Raw genomic sequence first — 14,286 nt, forward strand, 5'->3', positions numbered from 1 at the left:
CTTTCGTGTCTTTCAGTTACTTTGTCGCCTACTTTAATTTCGCGTTTCTGTGAAATATATATCTAATCTACACTAAGAAACAATAATATTGTTATTGGTTGTTTGTCAACTCCAGTCCAAATATCTATAGAATAGATTATTGCTAGGATTTTAATCCATATAGATATAGAATTCAACTTAATTTATTGATCATTACATATAATTCAATTAAGATATTGTATGAAAGTATGATTTCTTCTATTCTCCTTTGAGAATTGGAGGATTTTTGATTGGGTGGGTGCAAAGAACAGGTTCAAAATCACGATCAATTCCTTTTTCAAATCCTGCTGTAGCTGCACGAGCCCTTCCCGTGTGCCACAAATGACCTACGAAGAAAAAGAATTCTAGAACAAAATTTTGTTTGTATTATTTGATAGTGTTAATATGATTGAATTGAATGTGAAGTTTATATTTCTAAATTTTGAGTAATTCAATATTGTAAAATTGAAAAAAAAATATCCGCACAGTGTGGAGTAAAAATAAAAAATAAAAAAAGGTGTGGAGAGAAAAAACTCTCTTCACACAGTGCGAAGAGAGTTGAATCATGTGTAGAGAGTTGGCAAACTCTTCGCACAATACAGAGTAAAAAAAAACTCTTCGCAAAGTGCGGAGAGAAGACAAACTAACTCTCCGCACAGTACGAAGAGCAAAAAAAATCTCTTCGTACTGTGCGGAGAGTTGGTCCGCACAATGCGTAGAGAATTGAATCATGTACGGAGTAAAAAAAAAAGTACGGAGAGAGTTGAACCATGTGTGGAGAGTTAGCAAACTCTTCGCATAGTGCGGAGTAAAAAAAAACTCTTCGTACAGTGTGAAGAGATGACAAATCAGCTATCCGCACAGTACAGAGAAAAAAAACTCTCCGCACAGTGTGGAGAGTTGTTTTCAAATTCCTTAATTAAAAGTCAAATTTCAAGATTGTAAATTTTTCATATATACAACGAAACAGAGTCGAAAAATATGGTTCAAAATCAATTATGTTTTCTTTAAATTTCAATCACAGCTCAATTTCTGAACATGCAAATCATATTTATGGTATTGGAAATGAGCTTTCTCGTGATTCATATAATGAAACAATATATGAGTTGTGCAAAGAAATAGATATTGATAGTACTATGGCATTGCTTTCACAAATGGAGACTCTAGGGTACCATTCAAATTCAATATTTTATATTTGCTTGATAACAGCTTTTGGATATTAGAAGAGGATACAATTTTCAATTAAATTATACTTTCGTGTTGTAGGCCAAGAATTAAAATGTTCAATGCATTGCTCAAAAGTTGTTTGAGAAAAGACTTTTTAAAACTTGTGGATAAAATTTGGAAAGTTTTTGTTTTTCTCTTCACACTGTGCGGAGAGATAGTTTGTCATCTCTCTGCATTTTGCGGAGTTTTTTTTTTTTGCTCATGTACGGAAATTTTATTTTTTTGGTCTCATAGAGTTTATATGTACTAAAATTATTATTATTTTTTTAATGTCGTTGGCATGATGCGTGTGTGGAAGAATATTTGTCAATTACCATAAACAAAATTCTTCACAAAATTCAAAAAATAAAAATGCATAATAAATCTTCTCGTTACGCTAGTAAAATTACAATAAATTTTTTTTTACAAATAACATAAAAAAATCATTTTTATCTTCAGTTAAAAAACACATTTAAAAATTAACAATTTCATAGCCATTTTTTTTTTTAAATTTTCGGAAATACAATTGTGAAAAAGGAAATAATATTGAATTACAACATTTAATACTTAAAAAATTTAATATTAAATAAATTTTATACATTTATAACAAATTATAAATCCATATATGCAGCTTATCGTATATACAGTCTACCATATTTGCAAACAACTTACCGTATTTGTACTTTATCGTATTTGCACCTTACCGTATATGCTGCTTACCGTATTTGCAACTTACCGTATTTGCAACTACCGTATTTTCACATTATCGTATTTTTTCATCATATCGTATATGCTGCCTACCGTATTTGCAACTTACTGTATTTTTATATACCGATTTTTGCATTTACAAATATCAAGAATGTAGAACACCGTACATTCACTTACCTAACCGAATTTTTAAAAAAAATTCAAATTTTTATTTTTTCAACATAAGTATAAAATAAATATTAAATATATATGAAACACAAAATGTAAATACCTATGAATATGGTGCTCAATCTTCAATTTTTCAATATTGAATTACAGAAAATTTAGAAATATAATTTTCATATTCAACTCAATCATATAAACACTATCAAAGAATACAAGTAAAATAATTTGAATAATCTCGTATATTTTTTATTCATGTATGAAATATACAAGTATATTTTTTTTAGATGACACAATACTGCTATGCAATTGTAAAAATAATTTACAATTATTTTCTTATATCATGAAAATATTTCTAGATATTGTTTCAAAAACTTTCCAGAAAATAAAAATTCATACACTAATAAAAATACGATATATGCAAAATTCGTGCAACGCACGTGACAGTCATTGTGCGGAGAGTTTTTTTTTTTTTTTTTTTTTTAAATATGAAAATATTTCTAGATATTGTTTCAAAAACTTTCCAGAAAATAAAAATTCATACACTAATAAAAATACGATATATGCAAAATTCGTGCAACGCACGTGACAGTCATTGTGCGGAGAGTTTTTTTTTTTTTTTTTGTATAACTTCGCACTGTAGTGAGAGTTTGCCAACTCTCCGCACCGTGCGAAGATTTTTTTCCTTTTTTTACTCCGCACTGTATGGAGAGTCCACACTTTGTGAGGACAGTGTTCGCACAAATTGTACGGATTGTCTGTACAGAATGTCATCTCTTTGCACCGTGCGAAGGGATTTTCTTTATATTTTTTTTTTACTTCACACTGTACGAAGAGTTGGAACTCTCCACACATGGTTTGTCATCTCTCCACATTATGCGGAGAGTTTTTTCCACAAATAGTTTGCCATCTCTCCGCACTGTATGGAGAGTTTATTTTTTTTTAAAGCTCATGTGAGAAGATTTTTTTATTTTTATTTATTCATTTATTATTATTTTTTTGTTCATAGCAGTTTATATTTACTAAAATTATTATTATTATTTTAATATTAGTGGTATAATGTGTGGAAGAACATTTGTTTGATATAATTATTTTTTTAATGCTAGTGGAATGATATGTGGAAGAACATTTGTTTGACATAAACAAAATAAAAAATAAAAAATGACATCATGTATAGTAAAATTGGATTCGTTTACTATTGCATAAATAGTAGACCCCTCTTCCTTTTTTTATTAGAAGTTAGACAATAGTTATAATAATATTAAGTTTTTGTTTGATGAGAATTGAAATTAGATTTTTATTAGATCTTAATAAAAATTGATAAAATGTGTGGTTGACAAGTTGGGGATACTATAAAATATGTAGTTAAAATTAATTGTTGACTTTGACTTTGATTAAAAATCTGAATTTTAATATTTATCAAATAGGGTTTAAATGATATCTATATTTTTAATACTATTCAAAAAGTGCAATTCTGTGAGAGAGAATTCATTTTTGGTTTTTCAATTCTTGGAACAATGCATGTGTGATATTTACATATTTTTAATTACTAACCCTAAATTTAAATGGTGATATTATCAGAAATCCTAAGTTAGCACAGGCTAATGAATTTTCTTTTCGTAGCTTGAGAAAATTACGACAATAACAAGCTTATAGAACAACTCTATTCCTCATAACTATATATTTTGGGTCCTTTTTTTTTTTTTTTATAAATAATTGAAAGATACAGAAGAAGAGTGGAAACTTGTTATGAGCAAAGCAAGCCTCGACTTTGTGACAATGTTTAGCCCCCGTTTGCCCCCTATTAATTTGAATTATAATGGGAGGAATAGTGTTTTTTTTTTAAATGAGTTGTTGTAAAAGAATAAAAAGTTTTCGATTTACGTAAAATATTATTTTATTAAAAATTGTGTGGTTAAAAATAGTGAAAGAAAAATTTAATTTAAATTGATGAGAATTAAAGAGGGCAAACGGGGGCTTAATATTAAACCGCACTATTTACACTGTAATTCTAGTGCACTCTAGACAAAACCTGCACATATGATTATAACTCGCTGTAAGTTTAGCTTGACTTATTTTTTTTCCTATACAGAGTAACAAGAAATAAAGGCATAAGATTCTTATATCCCACTCCATTAAGACATGGAAATAACTAAATGCTTTTGTGGAAGTAATATTTTAAAAATCATTTTTTAAGTTGACTCTCATATCTCACTCCCCAAAAAAATAAAAATAAAAATAAAAATAAAAAGAAAAAAAGTGCTTGTGTGGAAGTGATGTTTTAAAAATTACTTTTCTCCACTTTCTTTTCAATTACAAATTCCCCCTACACACACACACATATATCACTCCCCAAAAAATTAAGAAAAAAATGAGAAGAAAGACAGAGTGCTCGTGTAGAAGTGGAATTTTAAAAATCACTTTTCTCCACTTTCTTTTCAATTACAAATTCATATAAATATATATATTCCGTTAATTTTTTCCTACTTTTTGTCGATACATTCTCCAGGAAAATCGCTTTTCAAATAATCTCCCCCACACTAAATAAAATAAGTCATTAGATTTTCAATCAGGAGCTATTTAGTAATTATAAAAATAAAAGGGTAATTATAAAAATTAATGGTGAGAACCACCATATTTCATTTTGGCATTTGATGACACAATCAGAGAACATAACCGGAGAGAGATAAGAATCTGGAAAATGAATTCCCTTCTTGTTTTAAATGAAAAATAAAATAAGCATTTAAGTAGTTAGAATTGTTAAATATGCTGTTTTATCCAACAAATGCACATAGTATGTTGAAGAATAATAGATACTCTACTGCTCTCCACTAGAACCCGTTCCCCCACGAATGCGTTTCTGCAGATGTTCCAAGCTAGAGATTCTCTGCATCGAAACTGTTCTTCCCATCTTGTTCCGCGCACCTGCTGCATCATTCTGTTGTACATTATCTGCTGGAGGAATATCTATCGAACCATTTTGGAACCTAGGATCACCAGTCGATGTAGAACTTTGATGATAGCACTGTTTTGTGTCATCTAGCACTTGTACTGGTACAGCAGCATCTGCTGAGGTTTCAGATGGACTACCAGCAAAAGATGGCATGCCCATTGTGGATATCTCGGACATGGATTGGAACAGTGGGCCTAAACCTGTTACTCTTTTAACAGCCTCTTCTGCCATTTTTACCTGTTACTTTCCGAAAAATCAACATCTAATGAATACTTCTATTAAGATCAAAGAAACCTAAATCCAATATTTTTCCTAGCCCGTTTATTTAGCTAAAAAAATCGATAAAAATCTAAATCAAAGTCAATAATTAATTTTAATCATACAATTTATGGGATTACAATTTTTCAACCACATTTCATAAACTTTTATCAAAATCTACTAAAAAATTCATGCAACTTTTCTTATTCAGGAGCAGTACATTTATACAGCATTTTGGATTCATTTAATCCGTATAATAGTGGATCAACAAGAAAAGTAAACAAATTTTTATCCTGAAATTCATAATAAGAGACCCATCTGTGACTCTTGTGCCTAAGTTCATGAATTATAAGGATAAAATCACTATATAGTTTTCAGAATCCCAGTTAAGTGTTAATCTTACCTTAGCTCTCAATGTCTCAACATCAGCTTTCAGAACTCTATTGTCTACAGCTGCTTCATTGTACTTTTGGCTTATATCAGAGAGTTTCTTCATCAAAGAAGAGTTTTCAACTCTTAACTGGGAAACCTGGAAGAAGCATGAGCTATATCTCAATAAACAAATCATCAGAATACCATGGTAAATGAAGATGATGAGACTCAAGAAATATACTTGTGTCTCGAGCTCGGTCAAATGGGCCTGCTTTCTTCTTCTTGAGCGTCTTGCAGATTCCCTGTTTGAAAGCATTCTGAAAAGGAAAACAAAATAATTTGATAAAAGAACTGTTTTTACAATTATAACAATGTACATCAAGGATCACACAGTAATTTAGAACTTCATATACATCCATATATTCATATCCTGTAAAGCACCGAATATAACTATGATTAAATTATTTAAAATTCTTCATTTACATAATATAAATTTAGTTTTATACTTATTATTATTTCCCTCGTCGAAATCTTTTAAATATCTCACCTAATTGTTAATTATAATAACTTCGAGTTAAAAATATATATTATTTATGATAGAGTTTATATCATATTTAAATTATAAAAAGTTGGAAGGCATGTGGCGGATGCATTGGCATTATGAAAATAAAATTACCACATACAAAAATCAAGAACCTTGTTATTGTTGAAATTAAGTTATTTATATATTACTCCACAAGTATCATCCCTTACTATAGGTTATTCTCCAGCTCACCAGGAACTTGCTACCATATGCTTTTGATGAAGATTTTAATAGATACCAGATTCAAGACTTAACGATGAATACACATTTATTTCAGGGAGAGAGATTGTGATTTAGTTTAAGTGATTTCCTATTTTTCTATATTCAGATATATTTTCATTTTAAGCTTTTAGGTTTACGAGAGACAACTTTTCATTTCTTTTATTAGGACTTTAAGCACAAAAGGTATTTAAATTATATAGACTATCGAATGGAATATTGCAGCGTTGATCAATAGAGTATGGTACGAGTTGGTCCTCAACCCTTAAAATGAGCAATCAGTCCTCAACCTTAATCTGTTGTCACACGTTTTCTAAAGCCTCAAAAAATCCTAATTAGCCATCTTTTAAACTAACTAGCCGATTACACACTTATTTTGATTTAAATGAGAAAAGGAAAAAAGGGGGAAAAAAAGGAAAGGAGAAATGCATCCTCTCCCGCAACCCCCCACCCACACCCTGGCCCCTTTCCAAACTACCACAAAAAAATACGTAACCCAATCCCACCACCAGACCCCAACCTCACATCCTTCTAACCACTGCCACCCAGCCATCATTCCTGCAACTCACTCCACCTCTAGCGTCCTTAATACCTATGTCACCTCCAACCACCTGTCCACGAAAATCAATGAAGCTACAGAACCAAAGGGTTGGGGCCGGCGTTCGCAATATAAATAAATTGGACCAAATTGCAACAAGGTCCATATGTCGGGGACTCACGGTGAAAATTTCCACTTTAACAAAAAAGGTTGCCATTGTTGGCAAGAAAAAAAAATCTTGCTATTTTTTGTGGGTGGTAAAAAACAAAAAAGGAAGTTTCGAAATTGCTCAAAACAAAAGAGGTTACCATTCATCGAAACAAAATAGAGTAAAAAAAAAAAAAAAAGGTTGAAAAAAGCTATAGCAGACAACGTCTATAGAGCACATTCAATGAGTTCAACAACAATACGACCCTTAAGTATATTTGTCTTCTCCTAAATACTAAATTTAGGTGCATGTTCATTTTATTTGACAGTAGCAGTACTATTATGCAGTTCCATAAAAGTTCTCTCTACAGATTACAGATCAAGATGCAGTCATCCCCCTACCATGAGATATATATTATGAAATCAATCTTGTGTGATTGCACATATTCTTGAGCAATTAGCTACTAAAAGATATTCTTTTCATACCTCCGTACGCGCTTTGCATCTGCAGGGTCCATATTCAGAGTTGTTTCAGTTTCTCCTTCACCCTCATCATCATCTGATTGTTCTCCAGATGAACCACTTGTTGTTGACTTAACCTGAGCCCCAGATTTCTTAGGCACTGCAGGCAGGCAAGATAACCCAAGTGTTCCACTGGCATCCTTATCTTCTCCCACTGATGATACATGCCCAGCTCCTTAAAAGGATTGGGGAAAAGAAAAACAGAAAATAATGTCAGTAATGGCTTTGACCTTCAGAGTACACCAAGCCATTATCATCTGTTTTTATCAATAGATATAGATGAACTCCTGGACAATAAGCATACATACGATGAAAGTATTGTATTATTTTACTTGTCAAAAGTCGAGGTGTTCAATAACAGAAAAATATGCCAATTGAAATCAAAATCAATATTCTGGATTTTTATTTCTCAATGAAAAATACATTCCCAATACCTCCTACTTATACTATACAATTCAAACAAGAAAAGGAAAACATAATTATCTAAGGAAATAAATCAACCTACCAATTAACCTAAAATCACAATCTTTAATTAATTACAATTTCCATCTGTAACTCCTTTCCATACACGGTTTCCTACACTCCCACTCAAGTTGAACTATAGATGTTAATCACGTTCAACTTGATGTTGAAATCGTTGAAGCTTTGTCTTGACAGTCCTTTGGTTAACATATCCGCGGTTTGTTAAGTTGTAGGAACATATGTCATACAGATAATCCCATCTTATACCTTTTCTTTGATAAAATGTTTGTTCACTTCTATATGTTTGGTTCAGTCATGTTGTACTGGATTGAGAGAAATACTGATGACTGCTTTGTCGTCACAATAAAGTTTGATTGGGAGTTCCACATTTACTTTAAATTCTTTCAAGAGTTTTTTTATCCACATTCCCTCACAAATTTCTTCGGCCACGGCTCTGAATTTAGCTTCGGCACTACTTTTATCCATTACATTCTATTTCTTACTTCTCCAGGTCACTAAGCTTCCCCATACAAATGTACAATAGCCCGAAGTAGATCTTCTAATCCAGCCCAATTAGCATCAATGAATACTTCTACTCCGATCCTTTTATTTTTTTCAAAAAATAAAATCTTCTCCCAGAAGTGCCTTATAGATATCTGAGAATTTTGTATACTGCTTCTAGATAAGCTTCTTTAGAAAAGTACGTGTTGACTTACCACATTAACTACGAAAGCAATATCGTCTAGTGTGTGAGAGATGATTAACTTACCAACCAGTTTTTGGTATCTGTCTATTTCCACTGGGCTCCCTGTGTCTTTTATTTTTCTAGATTCAATAGGGGCGTCCTAGCATGCCAGTTTCTCTGAGTAGATCAAGAATGTATTTCCGTTGAGATACACTAATACCCTTTTTCTATCTTGCAATCTCCAGCTTCTTGTACAGTGTGCAATCATCTACGCATTTCCATTCCTCCTCAACACTGAGGTCTAATTCTTGCCAGAGAGCTACCATTTACATATAATAATCAGTCACGTCTCTTGAGCCTTGCCGGTCTGCCACAATCGGGTTTTAATTTCAAATATGTGTGATGAATCTTCCACATCAAAGTAAGTATCTTTTACTGAATCGCAGATGTCTTTTGCGGTTGGGAGGAAGAGATGAGTTTTTCCAATCGCCATTTTCACCGAATTTACCAACCAAGCTATTACCATGGAGTTTTCGGACTTCCACTTCTGCAATATCACAATGCTGGTCGATTTCTTGGTTTCGCCAATAAGATAACCCAATTTTAATTTACCGTCTATTACTAATTTTATGGATTGAGCCCACTCTCGATAGTTCCTTACATTCAATTTTTCCACCATGAGTTGGAAGGAAGAATTCTCTAGCCCATTTGAGCTGATTGAAGAACTGACCTCTACTTCGAATACTGAAGTTGCAAAGGTCGTCGACTCTTGGCAGTTAGCGGAGAATTCCGCCATTGAGTTGCTAAGTTGGAGAAACCACGGTTCTTATAACATGAAATCAAAATCAATATTGTGGATTTTTATTTCCCAATGAAAAATTCATTCCTAATACCTCCTACTTATACTATAAAATTCGAACAAGAAAAGGAAAACATAATTATCTTAGTAAGGAAATAAATCAACCTACCAATTAACCTAAACTCACAATCTTTAATTAATTACAATTTCCATCTGTAGCTCCTTTCCATACAAGGTTTCCTACAACAATTCAGAAAAATGATGCAATCAAGAGGATCTTGAGAGGAATGATTGCATACATATAATTGAAAGACTTCATTTACGTGCACGATTTCGGAAGCTGTGGGGAAAATATGTAACTTTGACATCAGTCGGTCCACAGACAACTAAATTCACCAAAATACACCATCAATATGTGCGGGTGAAGCTAAAGATCATATAAAAGAGATCTGAGACTTATCCTGCTTTGTAATTGTAAGGTAAGTTGCACTAAAAGACAGACACATGCACCAGTAAGTATAAGAATGTTATGGCAATGTTGTAAAGATTGGATTGAGAGAACGTCAACCAAGAGATTCATGCACATAAATCACGAATGTTTTTGCAGAACTATTCAAGTAGCATTAAATTCGAAATTGATCGTTCGATGATGAAGAGCCAAGCTCATTAGTTAAGACAAAATCATATTGCACAAATCATGAAATGCTGCTCCAATAGTTAGTTGAGTTGAAAAGGTTTGCACTCTTTAGTGTGACTAAGCTTTTGTTGCCCAACTACATTAGGACTCTTCGATCTCATATATAAACCTTCCTATTCAAAAATAACTTTGGAAACTTTAGCACACTAATACAAAGCTCAACTACCACAACAGTAGTGTCCATTTGGACGGATTCGGATTGGGATTGGGATTTGGATTTGGATTTGGATTTGGATTTGTTAATTGCTTTAATTACTATAAGTACTCTATCATTTGGAATCTTTCTGCTAGACTTTGATTAATAAACTGAGATGTACTATTCCAGCATTCTCCTAGTCTTATGTCGATCCAGATTCATTCTTCAGTGAATTGTTGATCCGTTCTCTTTCAAATCACGTTTCCATCCACATCACCCTCCCACGCGGTACCACATTCAACACAACCGATGCAACATATCCTCTATGCAGGACTCCACCTCTTTTCTACCCCAACACCTACTCCTCACCAGCGCCCTTGCCCACCAAGACCCACCATCTTCAGCCAAGAACTTCAAAGGCACCACTCTACAGACAATAGACCATCTTAGCCGCCTACCATCATCCACCAACAAAACCACCTCAATTTATACATGCACGTGCCTGTTGGTTTTGTATTTAAAGTTGTTAAACCATAAAATAATTGGGATATAATTGGAACTATTGTTACTCTATGATTCCATGCGGCATAAAATAGTCGCACGTGGACGCCAGGCTGAACCCACGTATAAGGAAAGGAACCACGTAGCCAACCAATTACAACAAGACAAGTTTCACCACAACCACTTCGCAAAGGTGAAGCTATAAAACCACTTCTCCCTAGGTTTCATCCGGACAGGCGAACCTTTAAACTTGTGACATGAGATTGACTTTCTTAGCCAACATGTCAACCTTGATAAGCGAACCAATTTACATTGAATCGTTTAGATTCCAGAAAGATATATAAATAAAAGCTATTGGATCATTCAAGTATCTGCCCCCTTAAACGAAAGCAAAAAAATATCCTCTTGAACACGTGGTAGCAAGAGTAAAGTCCCATGTGAGGAAAATAGTTAGTGAGCATGCGACGAAGGTGATCTAAAGAATATTGTGAAGGTAATAAACCAACCAATTAATGAGTGTCACGTGTCATAAAACTATCCAGAATCACAAAGCTGTTTCAGGACCTTCAACAGCAAAGCGACACAAGTCCTGAAACAGGAAAAGACCAAAAATCCCATAGGCTTAGGATATCTATAAATAACCCTGAAATCATGAGAAAAGGTGATATTAGAAACCCTAACCAAATTCTTGCTCTTCATCCTCTAACCTTTATTTGGTGGCAATGAGTGTAAGTAGCTCTTAAAATTCTCCGGTGACTGAAAAGGCTTTGAAGGGTGACTAGGTGGTACGGGATTTGTTGACTTTAAAATTCGAGGTCAACAAATTTCAAACTTCGAACTGGGTGTAAAGAAAAGATGGGGAAGATAGGAGAGGCTTGTAGTTAAGAGAAGGATTGAAAATCAGTTGTAAGGAATCTTAAGCAAGCCTTGGCATGTGAAATAGAAGGAAAGAAAATAGCAAAGCATTCTTTACTTTGTTTTTCTTATGGCACTGTATCTTTTACAAGCGGAAAGATATTCATAATTGAAGTTAAGTAATTTCTTGGCAAACTTTGCTTTCATTTTCGTTTTCTCATAAAAATATGCATATTTAACCCTTGTGAATTAGTGTTATAGTATTCAATGTTGCAACTAAATTTTTATAGAAGTATCGATGAATACAAGAAAAATTATATAATCACAAAAGAAGTAAAATGTTAACCTTTAAGCCGAACTTGAGAAGCCTGTGGTCCATTTCCAGGTGCTGCAGATGCTGAATCTTGAAGCTTCAAATTATTTGCCTACATAAAAAATTGCGATGCAGACTTGAGTGCAATATTTTGTTTCTTAAAGCCTTAAATTCCTCTGCGTTACTCAACGAAATAAAAAGATGGAAAAAAAAAAAAAAAATCAGGCTCCCATACCGAGGAAGGAAATTGGGAATTCATAATGCTAGGTTGAGAAGGAAAAGGTACAAGTGGATACCACGAGGTATAAATTGCAGAAGCACTATAAAAGCGGCTCGAGAAAAAAAAAATGACGTAATAAAAGAAGAATACCCGGGTCAACGCGACGGCGGCGCACGCCAACTCGAGGCGGCTTTTAAGGAGGACCTGGTATTCCTCGGAATCAGCCGGAATATTAGTAGGTGGTGGGACCACCGAACCCGCCGCCGTCTTTCGATTATTGCTATCATTACTTTTGATATTAAAGTCAACGTCGTTTGATGTGGTGGCAGAACACGACGGCGGAGGATGTGATCCCTTATCCATCGCAAGTTGTTGCGATGAGGAATCATCGAGTGCGGATGCCTCTTGGAGAAAGCGCTGGAAAGCCCATTCGGAAGAGCTGCGATTCATCATCATCTTCTTGTTATTCGACGAGGAGGACCCCGCCGGAGTAGTGGCGGAGGCTGATGACTCTTCATGCTCCTCCTTCGGCGGCGGCTGAGGTGACCAGAAGTGATCCGCTATTTCGTCCACTGAAAACACGCTATCCATGTATAACTCGTAAAGAAAGCATGCAGAATGTGCACATATTATATGGATAGTTTTATTTGGATAATAAAAGTATGGATTGATGGGGTTTTCAAAATGTTAAAAATATAAAATAGATTCCAAAATTATACAACTATGTCTATGATATTTTATCTCCTTTTTGGTGTCACTTTGTAACGGGCATTGCTACTCGTATGTGTGTGTGTGTCTATATGTATATGTGTGTGTGTGATTTATACTCAGCAAATGTATTAGTCATTTTGTGTGTCAGCTTGCTATTTGAGACATTAATTTCTTATAATTATGTTGCATCAAATAATAAGTTAATATCTCAAATAATAAGTTATCACATAATAGAACTACTACAGTTACCGATTGTGAATAATATTACTCCTTTCGAATTTATAGAAAACACTTTCATCAAAATTAGAGACTTTATGAGAAAATAGGGTGCCCTTTGTTTGGTATGTTTTGCAAATTTTGTGGTTACATTCTTCTTCTTTTTTTAATTTGTATTTATGTGTCTCAAAGATAATAAAATTCTAGTCGAGTTCATCAAATGAGACTCAATTCTTATGAGATTAGTATACATGTTAAATTCTAAGAGAAAATCATACGTTTGAGATATCAAAATACTCTAGATTATATTTATTTGTGTTTAGAGAGGATATGTGTTCATATTTTGTAGGAAAATCATGTGCTTAAAACACCAAAACATCATACAGTAGATTTTAGGACTTAATGGAGAAAGTTGAAAAGTTCATAATGAAATTGAGATTTCACAGTTTCTAAGGACTTATATGTAAATAATAGAAACAAGCATTCATGCGGGAAACAAGTGAATGGAGATTATTGTTTGTTAAGAGTCAAGGTTTGATACTTTGTGAAATTCATATGTTATTATATATTAATAGGGATAATTGCAGGAAAAGTCTCGGATCTTTGAAACACTAGCAGATGATAAGTGTATTTTTGCACACTTATTTATATCACAAATATGACTTAATTACGAGCAAAATGATTGAATTGTGACTTAATCTCGTTACATTTGTGAATTGTAGGGAGCACCGATGAACAAGATGAAATTCAGGAGAAAGGACGCGAAAATGACTAAAATGACGCAAAGTGAAGTTCAGGGACCAAGGTGCAATTATCCAAAAGTTGACCCGATGAACAAATCGAGAAATTGATTAAGCCAAATGCCAATAGATGATATCTTGAGATGATGGAATGGAAAGAATGAAGAAAAAATGCGAAGAAGTGAAAGATTCAGGTATAAGGAACAAAATGGACTTTTTCCATAGTTGGTAGCACTATGCTACCCTCTATGCGGCTGCATAAAAG

General features: G+C 33.4%; 1 protein-coding gene across 1 annotated transcript; it reads right to left on the reverse strand.

Moving 5' to 3' along the window:
- Nucleotides 1-4,778: 4,778 nt before the first annotated feature.
- Nucleotides 4,779-13,033, reverse strand: LOC111381369 (light-inducible protein CPRF2-like). The gene is made up of 6 exons (XM_023005145.1): nt 12,505-13,033; nt 12,168-12,246; nt 7,651-7,861; nt 5,919-5,994; nt 5,709-5,834; nt 4,779-5,284 (listed from the first exon to the last, which is right to left on the reverse strand). The coding sequence occupies exons 1-6, from the start codon at nt 12,943-12,945 to the stop codon at nt 4,913-4,915; spliced, it is 1,305 nt and encodes a 434-aa protein (XP_022860913.1). The 5' UTR covers nt 12,946-13,033; the 3' UTR covers nt 4,779-4,912.
- Between the last annotated feature and the right edge of the window lie 1,253 nt (nt 13,034-14,286).

Source organism: Olea europaea, unplaced genomic scaffold, assembly GCF_002742605.1.
Source record: "Olea europaea var. sylvestris unplaced genomic scaffold, O_europaea_v1 scaffold2299, whole genome shotgun sequence".
NCBI lineage: Eukaryota > Viridiplantae > Streptophyta > Magnoliopsida > Lamiales > Oleaceae > Olea > Olea europaea.

Excerpts from the sequence above, each read along its gene's own strand:
- LOC111381369 (XM_023005145.1), bottom strand. The coding sequence starts at position 12,945 with ATGGATAGCGTGTTTTCAGTGGACGAAATAGCGGATCACTTCTGGTCA. Across the intron at positions 5,995-7,650 it reads GATGCAAAGCGCGTACGGAG|AATGCTTTCAAACAGGGAAT; the intron begins GTATGAAAAGAA and ends TTTCCTTTTCAG. Across the intron at positions 5,285-5,708 it reads TTGAGACATTGAGAGCTAAG|GTAAAAATGGCAGAAGAGGC; the intron begins GTAAGATTAACA and ends GGAAAGTAACAG.